At 48.5% G+C, this 19,636-nt stretch overlaps 1 protein-coding gene across 2 annotated transcripts in view; it reads left to right on the top strand.

Annotated features, from left to right (window-relative positions):
* SHANK2 (SH3 and multiple ankyrin repeat domains 2) overlaps window positions 1-19,636 on the top strand; it is a 667,466-nt gene that overhangs the window by 47,751 nt on the left and 600,079 nt on the right. Inside the window, exon 1 of one of the 2 annotated variants that reach the window (XM_017887185.1) lies at window positions 16,964-17,032. The exons of the other annotated variant lie outside the window; for it this stretch is intronic. Within the exon in view, the coding sequence (XP_017742674.1) occupies window positions 17,009-17,032 (24 nt within the window). The 5' untranslated portion in view covers window positions 16,964-17,008. Of the gene's footprint in view, window positions 1-16,963; window positions 17,033-19,636 lie in introns of those variants that run through there. 2 annotated transcript variants of the gene reach the window in all.

The following is a 19,636-nucleotide window of genomic DNA, read 5'->3' as shown; positions in this document are numbered from 1 at the left end:
CCAGCAGGGTGAACTCACACCCGGACCACATGCAGTGGTGCCAATCCTGAGGCCAGCCTAGCAGCCACCTTGCCTGGAGGCACCCGGGAGCTTCGTCCTTTACATCTGCTCCAAAAGCAGGCAGGGTAACAGCAGACTCCTTCCAGCAGTGATCCCAGCCAGAAGGAGAAACCGTACTGGAATCAGTTTCTCTCTTCCATTTCATCTTGTCCTCCATGAGGGGTGAGATAGATTTTCCTTTTATGGTTATTGACTCCAATAGTCCAGTATTTTATAGTCTACAAAAGACCAGTAGCTTGAAAAAATACATGTAATAGATTTATAAGACACTTCATCAAACAAGGCATTCTGACTCTCCCTGCTCAGAGACGACAGGGCACAGTGACAGGGTTGGGAGCTGGCTGGGATGCCCGCTTCTCAGCCTCCACCAGCCTGATGGCCCCGAAGGCCAAAGCACTTTGAAATGCAGCCTTTGGGAGTGTCTTTGAAGGAGCGCGAGTTTGCTGTGCTTGTGCATTTTTTATCGTGTTCTCACACGGGACTCGGTCACTGTGTGCGTACTTGCTGTTGCCTGCTCTGGTGTGCCGGGCTAGACCGTGCGCCTGCAGGAAGCAGGCATTGCCCTGGCATTAACTGTGCAGGCTTTCTGGGTGGCAGTCTGACCGTTCCCTGGTGGGGGAGTGCCTTTAAGGGGTGCATGTGCCCTGAGGGTTATTCCCCTTTCAGGAGCATTTCCCAAGAGGCCATTGGAAATATGGGAAGATGCTGCTCAGGTCCATCCTCCCTCCCTCCCTTCCTCCCTCCCTCCCTTCCTTCCTTCCTTTTTTTTGAGGCAGAGTCTCCCTCTGTCGCCCAGGCTTGAAGTGCAGTGGTGTGATCTTGGCTCACTGCAACCTCTGCCTCCTGGGTTCAAGCGATTCTTCTGCTTCAGCCCCCAGGGTAGCTAGGACTACAGGTGCCCACCACTGTGCCTGGCTAATTTTTATATTTTTAGGAGAGATGGGGTTTCACCGTATTGGCCAGGCTGGTCTCGAACTCCTGACCTTGTGATCTGCCCACCTCGGCCTCCCAGAGTGCTGGGATTACAGGCGTGAGCCACCGCGTGTGGCAGCTGTTTGTTTTAAGTAAATAAAGTAACAAGAGAAAGCATGTGGCCCACTGTGGCCCTGCATTCTTGAGGTGGATGCCTTCCTTGGGCACTCCTTCTCCTTGTGTGAGGTCAGGGATTGAGCTGGCAGGACGGTGGCATATTTTGAGAGCTTCCCTTGCGCCAGATGGGAATCATTGTGTTGGAAATCCTAGCAGTTGTTTGCTCCTTTTGGTTATGTGGTCAGTGTGCCACGGATGGGGCTGAGTAGAGTGGTGAGGTCTGCTACATTGTTCAACCCTTGGGCAGCCGTGGGGGACAGTCCCATCACCCCACTGCTGCTGCCCCAAGGAGGCCTCCTAGGCCCAGGGTCTCAGGATCAGAGCTTGGCCTTCCCAGGTGTTGAGGACTAGATTGTGTCCCCTCAAGATTCCTCTGTGGAAACCATAACCCCCATTGTGACTTTGAGGATGGGGCCTCTCAGGCAGTGATCCTGGTTAAACGAGGTCACAGGGATTAATCTGATTAATCTGATGGGATTAGTGGCCTGAGGGGTGATCTTCAGTTCCTTTCGACTGCACTAAGGAACACCTGGGAACCCAGCAAAGTGTGATTGTGGGCGTGTCTGTGTGGGGTTTCTGGAGGGGATTAGCACATAAGTCTGAGAGGACTGGAGGCAGGGATTTGCGCTGGGTGTGAGTGGGCACCGTCCAACCTGCTGGGGGTCCAGAGAGAACAACTGCAGAGAAGGGGCAAGGGCATAGAGCCGCTGGACTGGACACTCTCATCCTCTCCTGTCTTTGGACAACCCGAAAGCCTTTGGACTTCAGGATTTGCACCAGCAGCCACTCCCTTCCCCTCGGGTTCTCTGTCTTCGGACCTCGGACTGAGTTACACCATCGCCTTCCCCGGTTCCGAGCCTTTGGACCTGGACTGAGTCTTGCTCCCAGCCCCCAGGGACTCCAACCTGCAGACGGCTTGTCACAGGACTTTTCAGCCTCTGTCATCGTGGAGACTCTGTCAGCCCCCTGACAAGCCCACCCACATGTGTCTATACATTTCCTGTTGATGCTATCTCCCGGGAGAACCCGGACCAATACAGTGCACCTAGAAGAAGAGAAAACAGAAGGCTCACTCTCTCCCCGCGGGTGCCAAAAGAGGAGGCCGTGCTGAAAACAGCCAGAAGTTGGCAGTCTGCAAGCCAGGAAGAACCCCCACTGGGAGAAATGTATGTGAGCACATACATTTCTGCTGTCATAGCCCCAGCTGTGGTATTCTGTGATGGCAGCAAACTGACTATTGCACCCCTTGCCAGCGACAGCAGGAACCCAGGAGGGCTAGGGCCATCATATTTCCTAAAGCTCTTGCGATCTGATAGGCGTGAAGGTCTGACCCTTGTCCTGGGAGAAATAGCTGCTTCCTCCTGGCATCTGGGAGCATCCCAACTCCTTGCCTCTTTGGAGACCCCTTTGAGCATGGGCTCTGCTGTGGTCTTGGAGGTCGGGAACAGGCAACACATGCCTCAGTGCCACCTCTCGCCAGCCGGCCTCTACTATTTGGGGTCCGGGCAGGGAGCACCAGCAGAAGCCCACGTGACGTGTTTCCTATTTGAAAGTTAGGTACACACCCAGCTAGCACACAGTTAGATCATAGTTTCTTCTGCTTTCACAGACATCCCTTTGTGATGGCAAAATGTAAACCATGTGGGAATTGGCTATTGCATGCGATTGAAAGCTGCTGATATACCAAACACGGCTGAGTTTAATTGTTCTGTTGCACACTTGGGCATCTCACTGAGGCACAGTGACATTTGGATAAGTAATAAATATAAATGCCATTCATTCATTATTATATATGCCAGAAAATATATTTGTCTTGCCTTCTGTTCAGCAAAGTTACCACTATGTTGTTCTGGTCCTAGCATTTTGCACAATCTGTGTTCCATTGAGACTCATATGCTAAATGATTAGAAATTTAATATATTCAGTGTATACGAAATTTGGGTGTCTATGAAAATGGGCTGATACAGAAAAGAAAATTGAATGTATTTTGATAAAGGTATAAATTTAGCATTAAATATTTTCATGATTCCAAAATATCTACTAAAATATTCCAAATTAACTGCTCAAGGGCAAAATACAAGTTAAAATTAATGAGTATTATATATTTTTTAAAAGAGATGGGGTCTTGCTATTGTGCCCAGGCTGGAATGCAGTCACAGGTGGGGTCACAGAGCACTGCAGCCTTGATCTCCTGGCCTCAAAATTTTAATCAGAATGATTTCTATGAAATGGAAACATTTTAATTTAGTTTTCTGAAAATTTACTCTCACTAAAGATTTTTATGAACATAAATCACAGTTATACTGCTGAGATATGTAAAAATCAGTATCTGGTTTTACACACCTTCTTCTTCTTCTTCTTCTTTTTTTTTTTTTTTGAGATGAAGTCTCCCTCTTTTACCCAGGCTGGAGTGCAGTGGTGCCATCTAGGCTCACTGCAGCCTCTGCCCCCTGGGTTGAAGCGATTCTCCTGCTTCAGCCTCCTGAGTAGCTGGTATGATAGGCACGCACCACCATGCCCAGCTAATTTTTGTATCTTTAGTAGAGATGGGATTTCACCACGTTGGCCAGGCTGATCTTGAACTCCTGACTTCAGGTGATTCACCCACCTCGGCCTCCCAAAGTGCTAGGATGACAGGCGTGAGCCTGGTTTTGCACACATTCTGTGTAGACTTATGTACATACATATTTTGGAGTCACATGAATTGTTTTATATTCTCAGATTTAAAAGGAAATCAGGCCTAAAGAATCCTAAGCAAAGCCCGTCAGACCTCATAAGTGACGTCAGCCTGGCTTGATGTACGACACCTGAGTGAAACCTAACTTGAGCTATTTCTTATAAATGCCTACATCAAAGAAAAATGAAGCTAAAGCTTAGCTGATCAGAAGCCATCAATTAACTTCAGCTAGGGACTTTCTGACAAGATAAGCCAGTAAGGCGACCACATCATTGTAACCGACCAAGTGTCTCCTTTGCCTTGCGTCTGCCTTCACCCCATAAAGCTTTCCCCTTCCATCCCTGTGGTGGAGCCTAAAACTATTAGGTTGCTGCAAAAATAATTGCAGTTTGTGCCATTTAAAAGAAACGGCAAAACCAACAGTTCCTTTTGCACCAACCAAATACCTTCAGTTTGGTGCTTCCTGATTTCATAAATCACTGTTTGCTCAAACTAACTCTTTATGCATCTTATTGTGCCTCAGTTGACCTTTTATCAGTGTTGTCAAATGGTCCCTAGATGCTACCTGCCACTGTTGTGAATACTGATTACTTTTAGAAGTGTGGGCCAAGTGTGGTGGCTCACACCTGTAATTCCAGCACTTTGGGAGACCGAGGACGGCAGATCACTTGAGGTCAGGAGTTCATAACCAGCCTGGCCAACATGGTGAAATCCCATCTCTACTAAAAAGTACAAAAATTAGCCGGGTGAGGTGGTGGGCGTCTATAATCCCAGTTACTCGGAAGGCTGACGCAGGAGAATCACTTGAAGTCGGGAGGCGGAGGTTGCAGTGAGCCGAGATCATGCCATTGCACTCCAGCCTGGGTGATAAGGGTGAAATTCCGTCCCAAAAAAAAAAAAAAAGTGTGGATTGGAAGGTAAACCAAGAAAAGTCATGTCTTGTAATACTGCTTGGCCTGTGCAGTTTTGATTTGTGGAACCCCCCAGTCTGTCCTATCATCCTTGGCTTTTTGGCAGGAGCCTCCTTCAGGGGAAGGGCTGACACCAGGCAAGCTGTCGTGTATGCTTGTCAGTGTTGGTCCGGGCCGGGGGGCACGTGGAAACTCACATTCATCCGTCTGTGCAGCATGCGGGAGGCTGGAGAGTTGTTTTCCACTCACGCTCAGCAGAGGACGGAGGAGACGGCTTCCCAACAGTGCTCACAGTGGGTGCTCTGCACTGGGTCCTGACAAGTGGGTGGGGCTGGACTGTGAGATCAGCCGGGAAGCATTCCAGGAGGGAGGCCTGAGAATGAGACGTGTCTCTGCTCCTGAGAAAAAGTTACCTGACAATGCAATGTAGAAGATGTCGCCAGTTCTCAGCCTTGGCTGGGCCCGTTTCACTTGGGGGCATTTCAAGGTGAATGATTCTCAGGTCCCCAGGCAGCCTCTGGCATCCGAATCTCAAGGGTTGGAAGTTCCGAGGAGGAAGATTTCTGGGATGAATGATCTCGCTGTAGGGTTTGTCCAGGCTTCACAGAGAAAAGTGAGAACAGCCTTCCCGCCTGGTGTTTGGGCTTCATTCTTCATGCTGTGGGGGCATTAAGGCTGTAGGACTGCTGCACAGCGTAACATCCTAGGAGCAGGATACGCTGAGGACCGGCACACACACCTGGGGGCACCTCCCACAGAGGCCTGCACGAGGTTCTCTCGCCATGAGGTTCTCTCAACCATTGGGTTAGCGCAATAGTTTAAAACGCCCCAGATGGGAAAAATATTTCTTCTTAAGAAAACAAGACGAGGCTGGGAGTGGTGGCTCACGCCTGTAATCCCAGCACTTTGGGAGGCCAAGACAGGTGGATGGCTTGAGATGAGGAGTTTGAGACCAGCCTGACCAATATGGTGAGACCCCTGTCTCTACTAAAATTACAAAACTAGCTGGGTGTGGTGGCACATGCCTGTCATCCCAGCTACTTGGGAGGCTGAGGCAAGAGAATCACTTGAACCCGAGAGGCGGAGGTTGCAGTGAACTGAGATTGTGCCACTGTACTCCAGCCTAGGCGACACAGTGAGACTCCGTCTCAAAAAAATACAGAAGACAAGAAAATTAAAGTTAAGATAGCAAAGGACATCTGGGTTCCCACAAACATTGGAATAATAGGAATTAAGGGAACCCACCCCCAGCTTAAATACTGTCATTACAGATGATGGCAGGATGGAGTAGCCACAGCCCTGCTCGTGGTGGAGTCAAGGGCATCCCCAAGCAGGTGACTGGGAAGCTCCCTTCAGACTCAAGCACTTGGCGTCTCCCCTAGGCTCCCAACAGATGCCTGAGGCCGGCTTTTGATGGAATTGGGTATGGTACAGAAAGCTGTCAAGAGTTCTTACCCTTGATTTGAAATCTGTTTAGTGTACAGGCACATCTGTACACTAAATATGTTTAGTAACAGGCACATCTTAGTTTACCAGTGACATTTCATCTCCATAGAGGTCTCAGAGCGTGTGATTTTGTTGTGTGATGTTCCCAGTTTCCAGACATGCTAATTTAACTTAGTTTCTGGTAACCCATAGTTTAGAAGGTGCAGCAGCTGTCGCGAGGCCCCTCTATAAATCGGAGATGCCTTAGGTGGGTCACCCTGCGGTCAGCCCCTCACTGGGGACACTGGGTTCCACTGGGTTATTCTGTGGCTGCTCTGGTGTTGAGTCTGGAGCTGGAATAGAACCTGGTCATGCTTCTATCTTCTCTGCAGTGGGCTAGGTTGCTGAGTCTGTTTAACGCCAAAGCTCCTCTGCCCAGACAGACACTGCTGAGATGCAATGTACTGTGATATTTAATCTTCAAAGGAGGGTTAATCCCCCAGCCCTCCACTGCCAGGTACTGAGATTTTAAGAACTTGACTTGTACCTGGGGATGATTTTGGTGGCTAGTCTTGACTGCCACACCCCTCCATTGCACTCACAACACAGGATCCCGAACTGTCCAGATGGACCCAAGCCAACTGCGGGGAGGCTGAGGAACAAACAGAGGGCACCTGAAAATTTAGAGACCACTGGCATCTGGGAGGGTTGTATTTTGATTTTACATCTCCTTTTAGATCCTAAGTGCAACAGGTTTGTTAGAGCAGACAGACTACAAACTAGGAACTAGATCAGTGGGAACTCTATCAGCTCAGTTTTGTGTAAACCTAAACCTGCTCTAGAAGAATAAAGCCTATTAATTTAGAAGTGCACAATAAAAAGCACGGATGTATAAATATTTTGCATTCTGCCTTCTGTCCTCCTCCAGCCTCCCTGTTGCAGAGGGAGTGTGATTTGTGTGAAAGGATGGGGAGTGAATTGATCTGAATTTCACTTCTCTCAGACCTCACGCTGCAGTCTTTTGGGGCAGTTTCCACTGAGCTCCTTTTTGCACAAGCAGACTGTCTTTTGAAAATTGTCCGGAGAATCTTGAATTTGGATTGAGGGTGAGCTGCCTCCCTTCCTGGCTGTGACGCACCAGGAGTTTATCTTCTAAGGCACCTTAGCTATCAGATAAGGGGAAGTCACGAAGCCCTCCTATCACATTCTCCCAGGACTGACAAGAGATACTAAAATACAGGCCTAGCTGGTAGGCCGACTTGCTGGAAGCCCTGAAGAAGCATCAACTGTGCCTTCCTGCAGCAGCATGGCCTTCTGTATTCTCATCCACTGGGATCCCCCACCAGCACATCTGTCCGGCTTCCAAAATGAATTAATTTGATTTATCAAGGGCTTGCACTGGAAAGACCATTACAGGCAGACCCTGTGACACAGTCATGTAATTTCTAAAGCTTTTATTTTTAATGAAAGATGTGATAAACATAGAAAAGTAGAAAAACATAATAATGACTCTATACCCACCATCAGAACTAAACATTTTAAGATTTTGCCCTATTTGCATATTTGCATTTATTTATTTATTTATTTTGAGATAACTCCCACTTGTTCTCATCAGTTTTCCCTGTTTTCAAGCAGGGCTATAGATAGGTGGAGATAGCCATCACCATCTATATTCATCTATATTTTTAATTTGTGTATGAAAATGTTTAGATAAATGTATCTATTCTTCTGCAAGTTGACATTTCCTCCATTTCACTGTCGTATGTCAGTGTATATTACTTGACTTGTCTTCACTGTTCTATAATTTTACCTGATATTACTACACAATCATTTACTTAGTTTCCTGTTGATGGCTGCTATGGTTTCAACATGTTCCTCAAATTTCTTATGTTGGAAGCTTCATCCCCAAATTTGTATGTTGATTGGAGTTGGGGCCTTTGGGAGGTCATTGAGATTAAATAAGGTCAGCAGCATGGAGTCCCCATGATGGGACTTATGGCTTCGATAGAAGAGGAAGAGAGACCAGAGCTGACATGCATGATCTCACCCTCTCGCCATGTGATGCCCTCTGCCACATCATGATGCAGCAAGAAGGTCCTCACCAGATGCCACACCATGCTCTTGGACTTCTCAGCATCCAGAGCCCTAAGAAATACACTTCTTTTCTTTATAAGTTACCCAGCCTATGGTATCTTGTTACAGCAACAAAAAGTGGAATAAGACAGTGGCATTTAAGCTGTTTCCAGTTCATTGGTTAATTCACCAAGTGTACATTGAGATCATGTGATGCTTCAGAACAAAAAGCAGAAAATGCTACAGGGATGTCTCATTCAGTGTAAGGAGAGGCTGCTGCAATGGCTTAGGGAGCCTCCACACTGTCCACCAGATTTGAGGATGCTGCCCTGCCTGTGGACAGACTATGAAGACCTTTCCTCCTGTATCTAAGAAAATGCCAATGAAAAATAGTCAACTCTGTAAAATATTTAAAGAGCTTTATTCTGAGCCAAATAGGAGTGACCAAGGCCCATTTTATAGCCCCAAGAGGTCTGAGAACATGTGCCCAAGGTAGTTGGGTTACAGCTTGGTTTTATACATTTTAGGAGGTAGAAGTTACAGGCAGCCAACAGTGCGTACATGTAAGGTATACATTGTTTGGTTCACTCCAAAAAGGTGGGACAGCTTTTAGTGGAGTCAGGAGAGGGTTTCCAGGTCATAGGTAGATTCAGAGATTTTCTGATTGGCAATTGGTTGAAAGAGTTGTTATTATGTAAAGACCTGGAATCAATAGAAAGGAATGTCTGGGTTAAGATCAGGGGTTGTGGAGACCAAGGTTCTTATTATGTGCAAGAAGCTTCCAGATAGCAGACTTCAGGGAGAATGGAGGGTAAATATCTCTTAACTGACCTAAAAAGATGCCAGGCTCTTAGTTAATCTCTCCTGGATCAGGAAAAGATCTGGAAAGGGAAGGGGATTCTCTAGAGAGTGTAAATTTTCCCCACAAGAGACAGCTTTGCAGGGTCATTTCAAAATATGTCAAAGAAATATAGTTCGGTAAAAAATACTTTTTTCTTTCAGGACCTGCTATCTATCATGTGATGCTATACTAGAGTCAGGTTGGAATTTGGTATCTTATCGCTACAAAGAGTCCATTTTGTCCACCTTGAGATCTCTTGTTGTAATGTTAATGCTGGTCAGTTGTGCCTGAATTCCAAAGGAAGGCAGATATAATGAGACATGTTCGATCCCCGCTTCCCATCATGCTTTGAACTCATTTTTTGGTTTTACTTTGGAATGCCCTTGGCCAAGAGTAGCTGGGGGATTCATTCAATTGGTGGTGGACTTAGAATTTTATTTCTGGTTAGCAAAAGTAAACTTCTTAAAGAAGGCTGTCTGCAAACTTAGTTTCAGTTTTGAAGCAACTGGTTTCTATTGGAAACCATCTTCTTTGGAGACAGACATCTCTTGGGAGGCTCAGCAGCCCAGGGATGAAGGCTGCCAACATGGACCGTGATTTAAGATGTCATGGCTGGAGCCGAAATAACACAGCAGGGATTTTCCTGGCTTCTGCAGGGCTCTGGGGACAAAAAGGCATATGTTGGAGTGGCCTCCTCAACTGTTTTCCCCATCAACTGTTATGTTTTACACATGATTTTGTAGAAGGTGGGTGTCTTGGGCAGCTCAGGCTATAACAGAATAGAGTGACTTAGCAGAAACTTATTTTCTCACCTTTCAAAGAGCTGGCTGATTCAGCTCCTGGTGAGGGACTGCTACTTGGCTTGCAGAGGGTTATGTTCTGACTGTGTCCTCACATGGTTGGTTGCAGGGAGCTAGGAATGCGTGACCACACGTGGGCACCCATGCTAGCTCTCTGATATTTCTTCCTTTCCTTATAGGGATGCTAGTCCTATGGGATCAGGACCCCACCCTTGTAATCTCATAACCTGAACTACCTCTTAAAGGTGCTACCTCCAAATACCATCACACTGGGGGGTTAGGGCCTTAGCATATGAATTTTAGAGGGAGACAGTTCAGTTCATAGCAGCGAGAATTTCAGGGCTGCTTTAAGTGGGGATGACAGAGTCCCCAGGAGCCTCTTGAACAGTCCCATTGTGCATTCCCTTCCCCATCCTGGGACTGCATTTTCACTGTGGGCCTTGGCATTGCTTGTTTTCCTGGTACCTCTGGGATACGTTCTCCCATGCCAACTAGCCCTTCGGGTGTCCCCTGTGATGGACTGTACCCGTTTGCATCTGGAGTTGTTTCTTTTTTTTGCCCTGTAGGAGTTCTTCCCAGATTTACCACAGTACTCGGTCCTATGTTGTGAAGGTCCCTTTTGGGTGTCTTCTTTTTTTTTTTTTTTTTTTCCTGTCACCCAGGCTGGAGTACAGTGGCACAATCTAGGCTCATTGCAACCTTCGCCTCCTGGGTTCATGCAATTCTCCTGCCTCAGCCTCCCAAGTCACTGGGACTACAGGTGTGCACCACCACGCCCAGCTAATTTTTTTGTATTTTCAGTAGAGACAGGATTTTGCCATGTTGGCCAGGCTGGTCTTGAACTCCGGACCTCAAGTGATCCACCCACCTCAGTCTCCCAAAGTGTTGGGATTACAGGCACGAACCACCATGCCCAGCCTGACGTGTCTTCTTGCTGTTGTGTCTGATGAAGTCTTAACTTTTACATTGTCTAATTTGTCTGTCCCTTCATGCTTTGTACCCAGTGCCTTGTAAGAAGAAACACTTCTTTCTCCCCTTGATTTATTCAGCAAATGACAATTGAACATATTTGTGGCTAATTAATGGCCCCCAAAGATATCCAGGTCCTAGTCTCTGGCACCTCTGAATACGTGACCTCATACGGCAAAGGGAGCTTTGCAGAGGTGATGAAGTTAAGGATGAGATGGGAGGAATTACCTTGGGTTATCCAGGTAGGTCCTGAATGTCATCACAAAGGTCATTATTTTTAAGAGGGAGATTTGACTGCAGAAGAGGAGATGGTGATGTGAAGATGGAAGCTGAGATGAGAGTGACCCACTTTGAAATTGGAGGAAGGGGCCATGAGTGGCGGAATACAGGTCACCACCAATATCCAAGGAAGGCAAGGAAGTGGATTGTTCCCCAGAATCTTAAGGAGGAACCAGCTCTGACAACACCTTGGCTTTAGCTCGGTGAAACTCATTTAGGACTTCTGACCTCAGCATGATGAGGGTACACTGCCGCACATTTCTGTTGCTCTAACCCACTAAGTCTGTGCTATCGTCTTACACAGCAACAAAGCAGCATTTATTGAGCAGCCAGAATCCCCTGTCTAAGGGACCTTACGTGAAGGCATTGCCTCTTACTTTTTCTTCTAGAGGTTTGTTGTGTTGCTTTTCATGTTACAGTAGCCAGTGCATCTGGAATGGATTTGTGTGTCTGGAGTGGCGTGGGGCTCTATTTCTCATCTTTTCTATATGAATACCTGCAAGTGTCAACCTCATAGGTTTATTAATTCATCCCTTTCCCCCGACGCATATGGGAGTCTGATATTTACAAGCCCAGACTAAGGTTCTGTGCTTTTTAAATCCATCTATTTGTCTTTGTCTAATACCATACTGTTTTCATACTATAACTTTTTCTGGCAAGCCTCAGCATCCGGTAGAATGAGTCTCTGCTTAGTCTCCAGAGTTATCTTGGTTTTAGCTGGCTCCCTCTCTCCTTTGAGCTTTAAGATCAGAGTGTTAAGTTCTACGAACAGTCCTATCAGGTTTTTATTCGAAGTGACGTCAAGTTTATATTTTGTGGAGAATTTTTATCTTGAAGATGTTAAAGCCTAGTGTCCATGATTATTGTATAGCTCTTCATTGATTTGGGTCTTCCTTCATTTTTTTCTTTATTTCAAAAAGATAATGCTATATAGTATTACTTTTCTCCATAAAGGCCTCACACATATTGTGTTTTTTTTTTTAAAGTTAACTTTGGTTATTGTTAGTGGTATTATAGTGTTTTGAATGTTTTCAATTGTTTATTGATAATGTAACAATTCAGTTAACTTTTGTATATTAACTTCTTATCTGGCATTTCGCTGGACTTTTTTTTTTTTTTTAACTAGTTTTACAGTTACACATCATTTAATTCGTCCCTAGATTTTCTTGGATTTTCTATTCACAGAAGCATATTATCTGAGAATCACGATTTCCCTCCTTTTAATCCGTAAACAATGTATTCACTTATCTGTTTGCTTACTTGTTTTTGATGTTTGCTACAGGATTTGAGTAGATGCTCTGTTCGAGTTCGGGAAATTATCTTCTATTCCCAGTTTTCCAAGAGTTTGATCATGACTGGGGGTGGTTTGTGTCCCCCCCAGGCTGTCCGTGGCTGGGCCTCTTGCTCCTGCTGGACACAGGGCCTTATTGGACCCATGCTTAAGAGCTGCACACAGGGGCAGTGTCCCAGGAGGGACTTGTTGACCTGTTGTCTTGATTGGCTTCCTTCTGTGTAGGTTGTCTCCCAGGAAGCCTTTTACCTTGGGCAAGTCGCTCCCTTCTTGGTCACGGTGAGTGGTTTCTGCAGAATTGTGAGATGGGTAGGCCAGCGTATCACACACAGGCTAAGAGTGGGTTCATGCTGGCTGGCCAGAACCCCTTGAATTCTGCTCTAAGAGAACTGAAATGGAAACCTGTCATACAATGAAGACTTCTTTAGAAATCATGTGCTCTTTACAGCAGCCTGGACAGAAACCCACTGAGGCCCAATTAGAAAGCCAGACAGACTCTTCTCTCTGGCTTTTCTAGCAGAAACTGAGAGACTGTTGGAGTCTGTGTTGAGTCTGGCCAGAGAAAGATGGTGCAGACCGCATTTGTGGTGTGATTACTGGTGCCACTGAGAAAACGGCACACTCCCACATGAATGCTGAGGCGTGGAAGAGAAATAGACTTACCTAATGAATGTACCATCTCACCAGTCCTTCTCAAGACTGGACACCCCGATATCTTAACAGAACACACCAGTGAGGCATTGCAGTTCATCTAAGGGAGTGCTGTTAAGTGACGTATCATTTTTGATTTAGGCATCTGATTTATTAGTAGCTTGTTTTCTGATTTGGGGATATCGGTTTGGGCATTAAGAGGAAGGTGCGGAGTGGCTGTTATATCCCTAGAGCCCCTTTCTTTTAGATAGAGAACCATTGCAGAGTTCCTACTGTCAGTCTCTTTCAGGCAATAATGCTTGGCAGGGTGCCGGCCTCAGTGGGCCACGCATTGTAGGTGTGTGATTGGCTTTTGCTTCTAAGATCTTGAGTCTAGCAAGGAAGGGCCCATTGGCAATTCACACCACAGCTTCTCTTCCTGTTGTGGGAGATGCTATCAGTCCCAGGGGAAAAGCATGTCTGGGGCAGGTGCACTTGGGAAATGCTGCCTTTACCCCTCTCTCTGGGACACTGCCATATAAAGCCCTCTTAAAAATTCAGCAGCAAAGTGACCTGTGTATTTCTGTTCTATCCAGTTACGTTTCCCAAATCCAGAGGAGGATTGGAGGGTGTGTGTGTAATTAGTTCTCAGAGCTGTAGTCAGGAGGCGCAGCTTAGGAAGGAGTTGGATGTGGAATTAGGCGTGGACTGCAGGCCCTCCGAGGTGAGAGGAAGGGGAGCTTGTATACCGTAGCAGTTGGTTCTCACCTGGGGTAGAGCAAGCCAGGCTGAAAGGGAAGGACTTGGCTGAATGGGGAGAGAAACTCAGGGCAGAAGACGGTGACACCAGTGGAAGGTGGAAACTCAGAGGCAGGATCCTGTTTCCTGAGTTCATCCAGAGATGCCAGCAGGGCTGGTAACAGAGTTTTTGTTTGTTGGTGATTAGGGAAATCCCAGGAAACCTGGATAGATGGAGATTCTTTTCAGAAATCTGTTTGTTCTGTGCATCTTTTTCACAAGCCCATCAGGAGGGTCTTGGGGACTGGAGGAGTCAGCTCAGGTTGCCATCACAGAAGACTACAGACCTGGCAGCCTGAATGACAGACCTTGATGGTCTCACAGTCCTGGAGGCTGTTTGTCTGAGATCAAGGTGTTGCAGGGCTGGGTCCGCCTGAGGCCTCACTCCCTGGCATGCACGTGGCTGCCTTCTTGCTATGTCTTCCCGTGATCATCCCTTTGTGTACATGCACCCCGGGTGCTTCTTGTGTGTCCAGAGTTCCTCTTCTGATAAGGACCCCGTCCTTGCATTAGGGCCCACCTGTAAGACCTTGTGGAATCTTAACTCCCTTTTTAAAGGCCCTGCCTCCAATACGGTCACTTTCCTAGGCCCCGGGGACTCGGGCTTCCACATATGGCTTTGAGCAGTGGACACAGTTCAGCTCATAGTGGGTCTCATGCCATGCTGGTGCCTGGGGGCTATGTGGTAGAGGGCACGGCCCTGACATGGGGCTGCCACGCGGTTTCGTGTGGCTACGGCCATAGTCACTCTACTTGGGGTGGGTGGGACAGGCCACCTCTCTGGGGTGCTTTGAGGGGTAATGGGGCAGGGTGGGTTTGGGGGACAGCTTCTAGGCAAGGCCCAAGGAAGAAGTGGTGCTAGACGGAGTCCCGGCATTGATGTGGTCGGATACCCAGACCTCCCCAGCCAGGTTCTGCTTCAGTTACTGGGGGCTGGTGGCTTCTACATGTTGAGGGTGTGGCTGGGGGCATGGAAGGGCAGGTTCACCCCTCCTCTGGGCGCGTGGGCGGGGTAGGTCCATCCCTCCTCTGGGAGCGAGGGGGGGGGTAGGTCCATCCCTCCTCTGGGAGGGTAGGTCCGTCCCTCCTTTGGGAGCGTGGGCGGGGTAGGTCCATCCCTCTGGGAGCGTGGGCGGGGTAGGTCCATCCCTCTGGGAGTGTGGGTGGGGTAGGTCCATCCCTCTGAGAGCGAGGGCGGGGTAGGTCCATCCCTCCTCTGGGAGCATGGGTGGGGTAGGTTCACCCCTTCACTATTTGGGGCACTGTGTCAGAAGGTCTGCTTTTACAGAAACTTCCAGAGCAGTCCACCCTCTCTCCAGGGTCCCCATGTGTTGTTTTCTAGCTCCTTCTCAGCTGATACATTTTGCAAGTGCGGGGAGGAGAACAGTGGGTTAAATGAACAGAAGGAAGCCGGCATGCCTTTCTCTCCTCTGCCCCGCCAGCCTCCCCTTCCCTCACACCTGGCCAACTCTGGACTGGCTGGCGGCCCACCCTTCCCTGAAGTGCATCCCCTAGCACTTGCTGTCAGGTCTATGTTTATGTCAGCTCTTAGAACGGCAGTTTTCTAACATTGCAATGGAACCTGGATCCCTTGAATATTCTATTCTAGTTCCACAGATTCCCATGGAGTGCTGTCAGTCCTGCAGCTGTTTGACCCCAAGTTTATATGTCTGTAGAAGGCACCAGGGAAGCCTCGGGGTTCTCACTGCCTTGATGACAAGCACATTTTACACACATGAATGCACAAAATCAATGAGCAGTCACAAAATCTCGGTTTCCATGTTTCACGTACAGGGTGTGTCTCAGAAATTCCATATAAATAAAAATGCTCTTTTCTTTTGGTGAAAAAGTATCTTAAATCAGAGTTCAGTGGAGGAAACTCTTGCACTTTTTTTGTGTTGTTGTCGTCGTTTATTTTTTGAGACAGTCTCACTCTGTTGCCCAGGCTGGAGTGCAGTGGCGCCATCTCAGCTCACTACAAACTCTGCCTCACAGGTTCAAGCGATTCTCCCTTCTCAGCCTCCTGAGTAGCTGGGATTACAGGCTGCCCACCACCACACGCGGCTAATTTTTCTTTCTTTCTTTTTTTTTTTTTTTGAGACGGAGTCTTGCTCTGTTGCCCAGGCTGGAGTGCAGTGGCCAGATCTCAGCTCACTGCAAGCTCCAGCTCCCGGGTTCACGCTATTCTCCTGCCTCAGCCTCCGGAGTAGCTGGGACTACAGGCGTCCGCCACCTCGCCCGGCTAGTTTTTTTGTATTTTTTAGTAGAGACGGGGTTTCACCGTGTTAGCTAGGATGGTCTCGATCTCCTGACCTCGTGATCTGCCCGTCTCGGCCTCCCAAAGTACTGGGATTACAGGCTTGAGCCACCGCGCCCGGCCGTAATTTTTCTATTTTTAGTAGAGATGGGGTTTTACCACGTTGACCAGGCTGGTCTTGAACCCCTGACTGACCTCAGGTGATCCATCCTCCTTGGCCTCTCAAAGTGCTAGGATTACAGGTGTCAGCCACTGCGCCCAGCTGAACTCTTGCACTTTTAAAGGTGTTTACGATGGTTTTGTAACCCTAACCTTGACAAAGTCAGCTCTGGCTGTGAGGTTTTTTGTTTGTTTTTATTACGTATCTTCTCTCCCAGGTCAGCTTTCATATTTTCACAGTGGCTGAAATAATTAGTGGAAAAGTCTGTCTACCTTTTCATCAGAGGCATTGGAAGATGCATGAACTGGATGAGGATTTCAGGTGTTCTTGGAGCAAGTTAGCAGCAAAATGCCGAGTTTTTGTTGAACTTGCTTTGACTGTGATGATTTTCTTTTCTCCTCGTTAGTCCACCCTAGCAGGGCCAATGAGAGAAACACACACTAACAGTCATGGAAGTTCACGGACCTGGGGTTTTACAGCCTGTCTCCTGGCCCGCCCCGAGAGATTAGTTACACAGAGAACGGCTGCCAGGGGTGGTGAGTAATCTTCCCCTCCCCTGAGCTGGGACTGGCTTTTCCTGGGGAAGCCAGGATTTCAGATTGTGTCTTGGTCTTTGCTTTCATTCTCTCTGTGGAGCCTTCCGGCATGCTGGTCTTCACGGGATTAGAGAACTCAGCACAGCCCACCCCGGCTCTCCCATGCTATTGCCAGATAAAATACAGCGCACCCAGTTCTGCCTGAATTTCAGATGAACAACAGAGAGTTTTTTAGTGTAAGTATGTCCCGTGCAATTATTTGGGACGTGCAGTAAAGTGTCTTTGTTGTTTGTCTGAAATGTAGATGGGACTTGCGCCGTCTGCCTTGCCCGGTGGTTCTCCCTGGGAGTTAATAATTAAATGTTTTCCCAGGCAGTGATCAGGTGTCTGCTGTTCCCAGGGAGCTGCTAATCAGGTTACTCAAGCCCCTTACGAAGGTCAAGACCCTCCCGGTGAGATCTCTGGCCATGCGCTCCCAGGACGGTTCTGCGAAGAGCCCGGGTGGTGTGACCCAGCCTTCTCCTCTCTGCTCCCGGCTTCTGCACGAAATCCTGGTTCCTCTTCGGACCCAGCACCGGGGTCCTTCTGCACTGTGGTTTGGGAGCAGATGTACTTGTTTGTGACCATCACCCCTGGAGCCAGTGCCGGGGGACACGATCCTAGTGGGTGACGATGTCCGCCGGCAGCAGCGGGGGCCGCAGCCCCAGGAGCCCGTCTTTGCTGTCTTTCCTGTTGTGGGCTGTTGTTTTTGTTCCTGGACTCAGGTCCCGCTATAGATGTATACTATGTGGCCTGCAAAGTAATCTGTTAAAAACAGTGACTTTCCGGCCAGGCGCGGTGACTCACGCCTGTAATTCTAGCACCTTGGGAGGTAGAGGCAGGTGGATCACTTGAGGTCAGGAGTTCGAGACCAGCCTGGCCAACGTAGTGAAATCCCATCTGTACTAAAAATACAAAAAATTAGCCAGGCGTGGTGGCAGGCATTTGTAATCCCAGCTACTTGGGAGGCTGAGGCAGGAGAATGGCTTGAACCCGGGAGGCAGAGGTTGCAGTGGGCTGAGATTGCACTACTGCACTCTAGCCTGGGTGATAGAGTGAGACTCTGTCTCAGTAAAAAACAAAGTGAATTTCCAACGTTTATACATTCCACATTCTTGCATCAAATCTGCCATATCTAAAAGATACCTGCAGGCCTGGCAACACCAGACCTGCGTTCCTACCTACCAGCTGTGGCCAGAGTAGGAATGCTGCTGCCTGGCTGATTTGGGGACCACGTTCTGCCAGCGTCACCCCCTTTGTGCCCCCTGACTGCTCTCGTGGGCATCTGCGATCTGGAGCCCTGGCCTCCCACCCAGTGTGTGTTCACTGGGTGCCCACTCTCCACTGAGGGAGGCTTCCTACACATGCCCCCCTGGAAGCAGCTTGGAGCTTGGACAGTCTTTTGCCTGCTCTTGCCAGTCGGACATTATCTGACCTGGGCAGGGACAGAACCAATGTGGGCCGTGTCTGCTCTATGCCAGGGCTCTGAGCTTGGGGCTCCCACTCTGCCATTTTTCAGATGTTGACACTGAGGCTGGCCCCGCTACCACACTCGGCTTCTTTCTGCATTAATGGGTGACATGAGCTCTGAGTAGCTTTGACTCCACTTAAGAAGGGCTCCTTTCCTTCACCCTCATGCCTGCACTGCTTTCTAACCCAGCAGGGCCCAGGAGAATGAGGACCCAGAACAAAAACGGGTGGAATGGGATGGCATCGTACCCACAGATGGAGGTTGATACCTGATAGGGAGTGGCTGCTGTCAGGTTTCTGGGCAGCAAAGCTGAGGGCGAGGCCGGAGTGCCTGCTGAGGACATAGTTCCAGCGCCCTCCGCTACCCGGCAGGCTCTTCCCACGCTGGAGGAGTGCTGGGAGCCAGCAGCGGGTATCAGCTTTCTCCTAATTGGACATAGAGCGTTGGTTCCTGGTGAACTGCCTGTGGCCTTCCCGGGACATCCCTGAACACTCACAGGGTCCCCCAGTTATAAAACGCTAGCACAGGGTCTGTGAACCTACACTTCTGCTGCCAGGGTCCGGGGCTGATGGGGTGGGTGAGCTGAATGCAGGGTGAGCCTCACTGTACCTCGATGGGGAGGGGCGGCAGCTCCCATTGTACAGAGGGCATGGCGAGGTGGGGCTGGGTGAATCATGTTGCTCCTGCCCCATCGAGAGGGCCACACAGCCCAGTGTCCACATGGCTGCCAGGTGGGTGGAGTGGGCCCAGGAGGCAGGAGCCTGTGATTTTTGTAGAGATGACTGAAATCCAGATGTTCTGTGAAAACTCTAAGTTCAGGATTCCTGTAAAGCCCACTCCCATTTTAGGGACTCGATGGCAAAAAACAGGCACCCCCTTTTCTTGGCTCATGCCATCATCTGTGCCTCATGAAGTGTCTACACACACAGTGGGAAGCTCCTGTCCCCACCCCACTCCACGAAGCCTAGAGTTCCCAGGAGACCCATGCAGGGATTGTGTTAGGTGGTTGGACACAGTGTGGTCCGAAGACTGTGGACCATGGCATGGCGCCTTTCTTACAAAGAAAGAATGTGGGCTGGACATGAAGCCGCATGCACCGTAGGGGGATTCCTCATGTATAATTGGTGCACAGTAAATATATTTTGGTTTATAGCCAGAGATTAAATAGAAGATTAAACTATTGATTTGGGATTATCAATGTCATGGTTATCCACTAATATGAATAATTGGCAACAGACTTAGGTTCTGCATTAGGAAATCTTCTCAGCTTTCCTTCTCATCATTTTCTTCCTCTCCCTCCCTCTCCCTCCCTTCCTCCCTCCCTCTCCCT

Source organism: Rhinopithecus bieti, unplaced genomic scaffold, assembly GCF_001698545.2.
Source record: "Rhinopithecus bieti isolate Rb0 unplaced genomic scaffold, ASM169854v2 scaffold_1014, whole genome shotgun sequence".
NCBI classification, from domain to species: domain Eukaryota; kingdom Metazoa; phylum Chordata; class Mammalia; order Primates; family Cercopithecidae; genus Rhinopithecus; species Rhinopithecus bieti.
The sequence above is the reverse complement of the archived record's forward strand: the minus strand, read 5'-3'. Positions and strand labels throughout refer to the sequence as shown.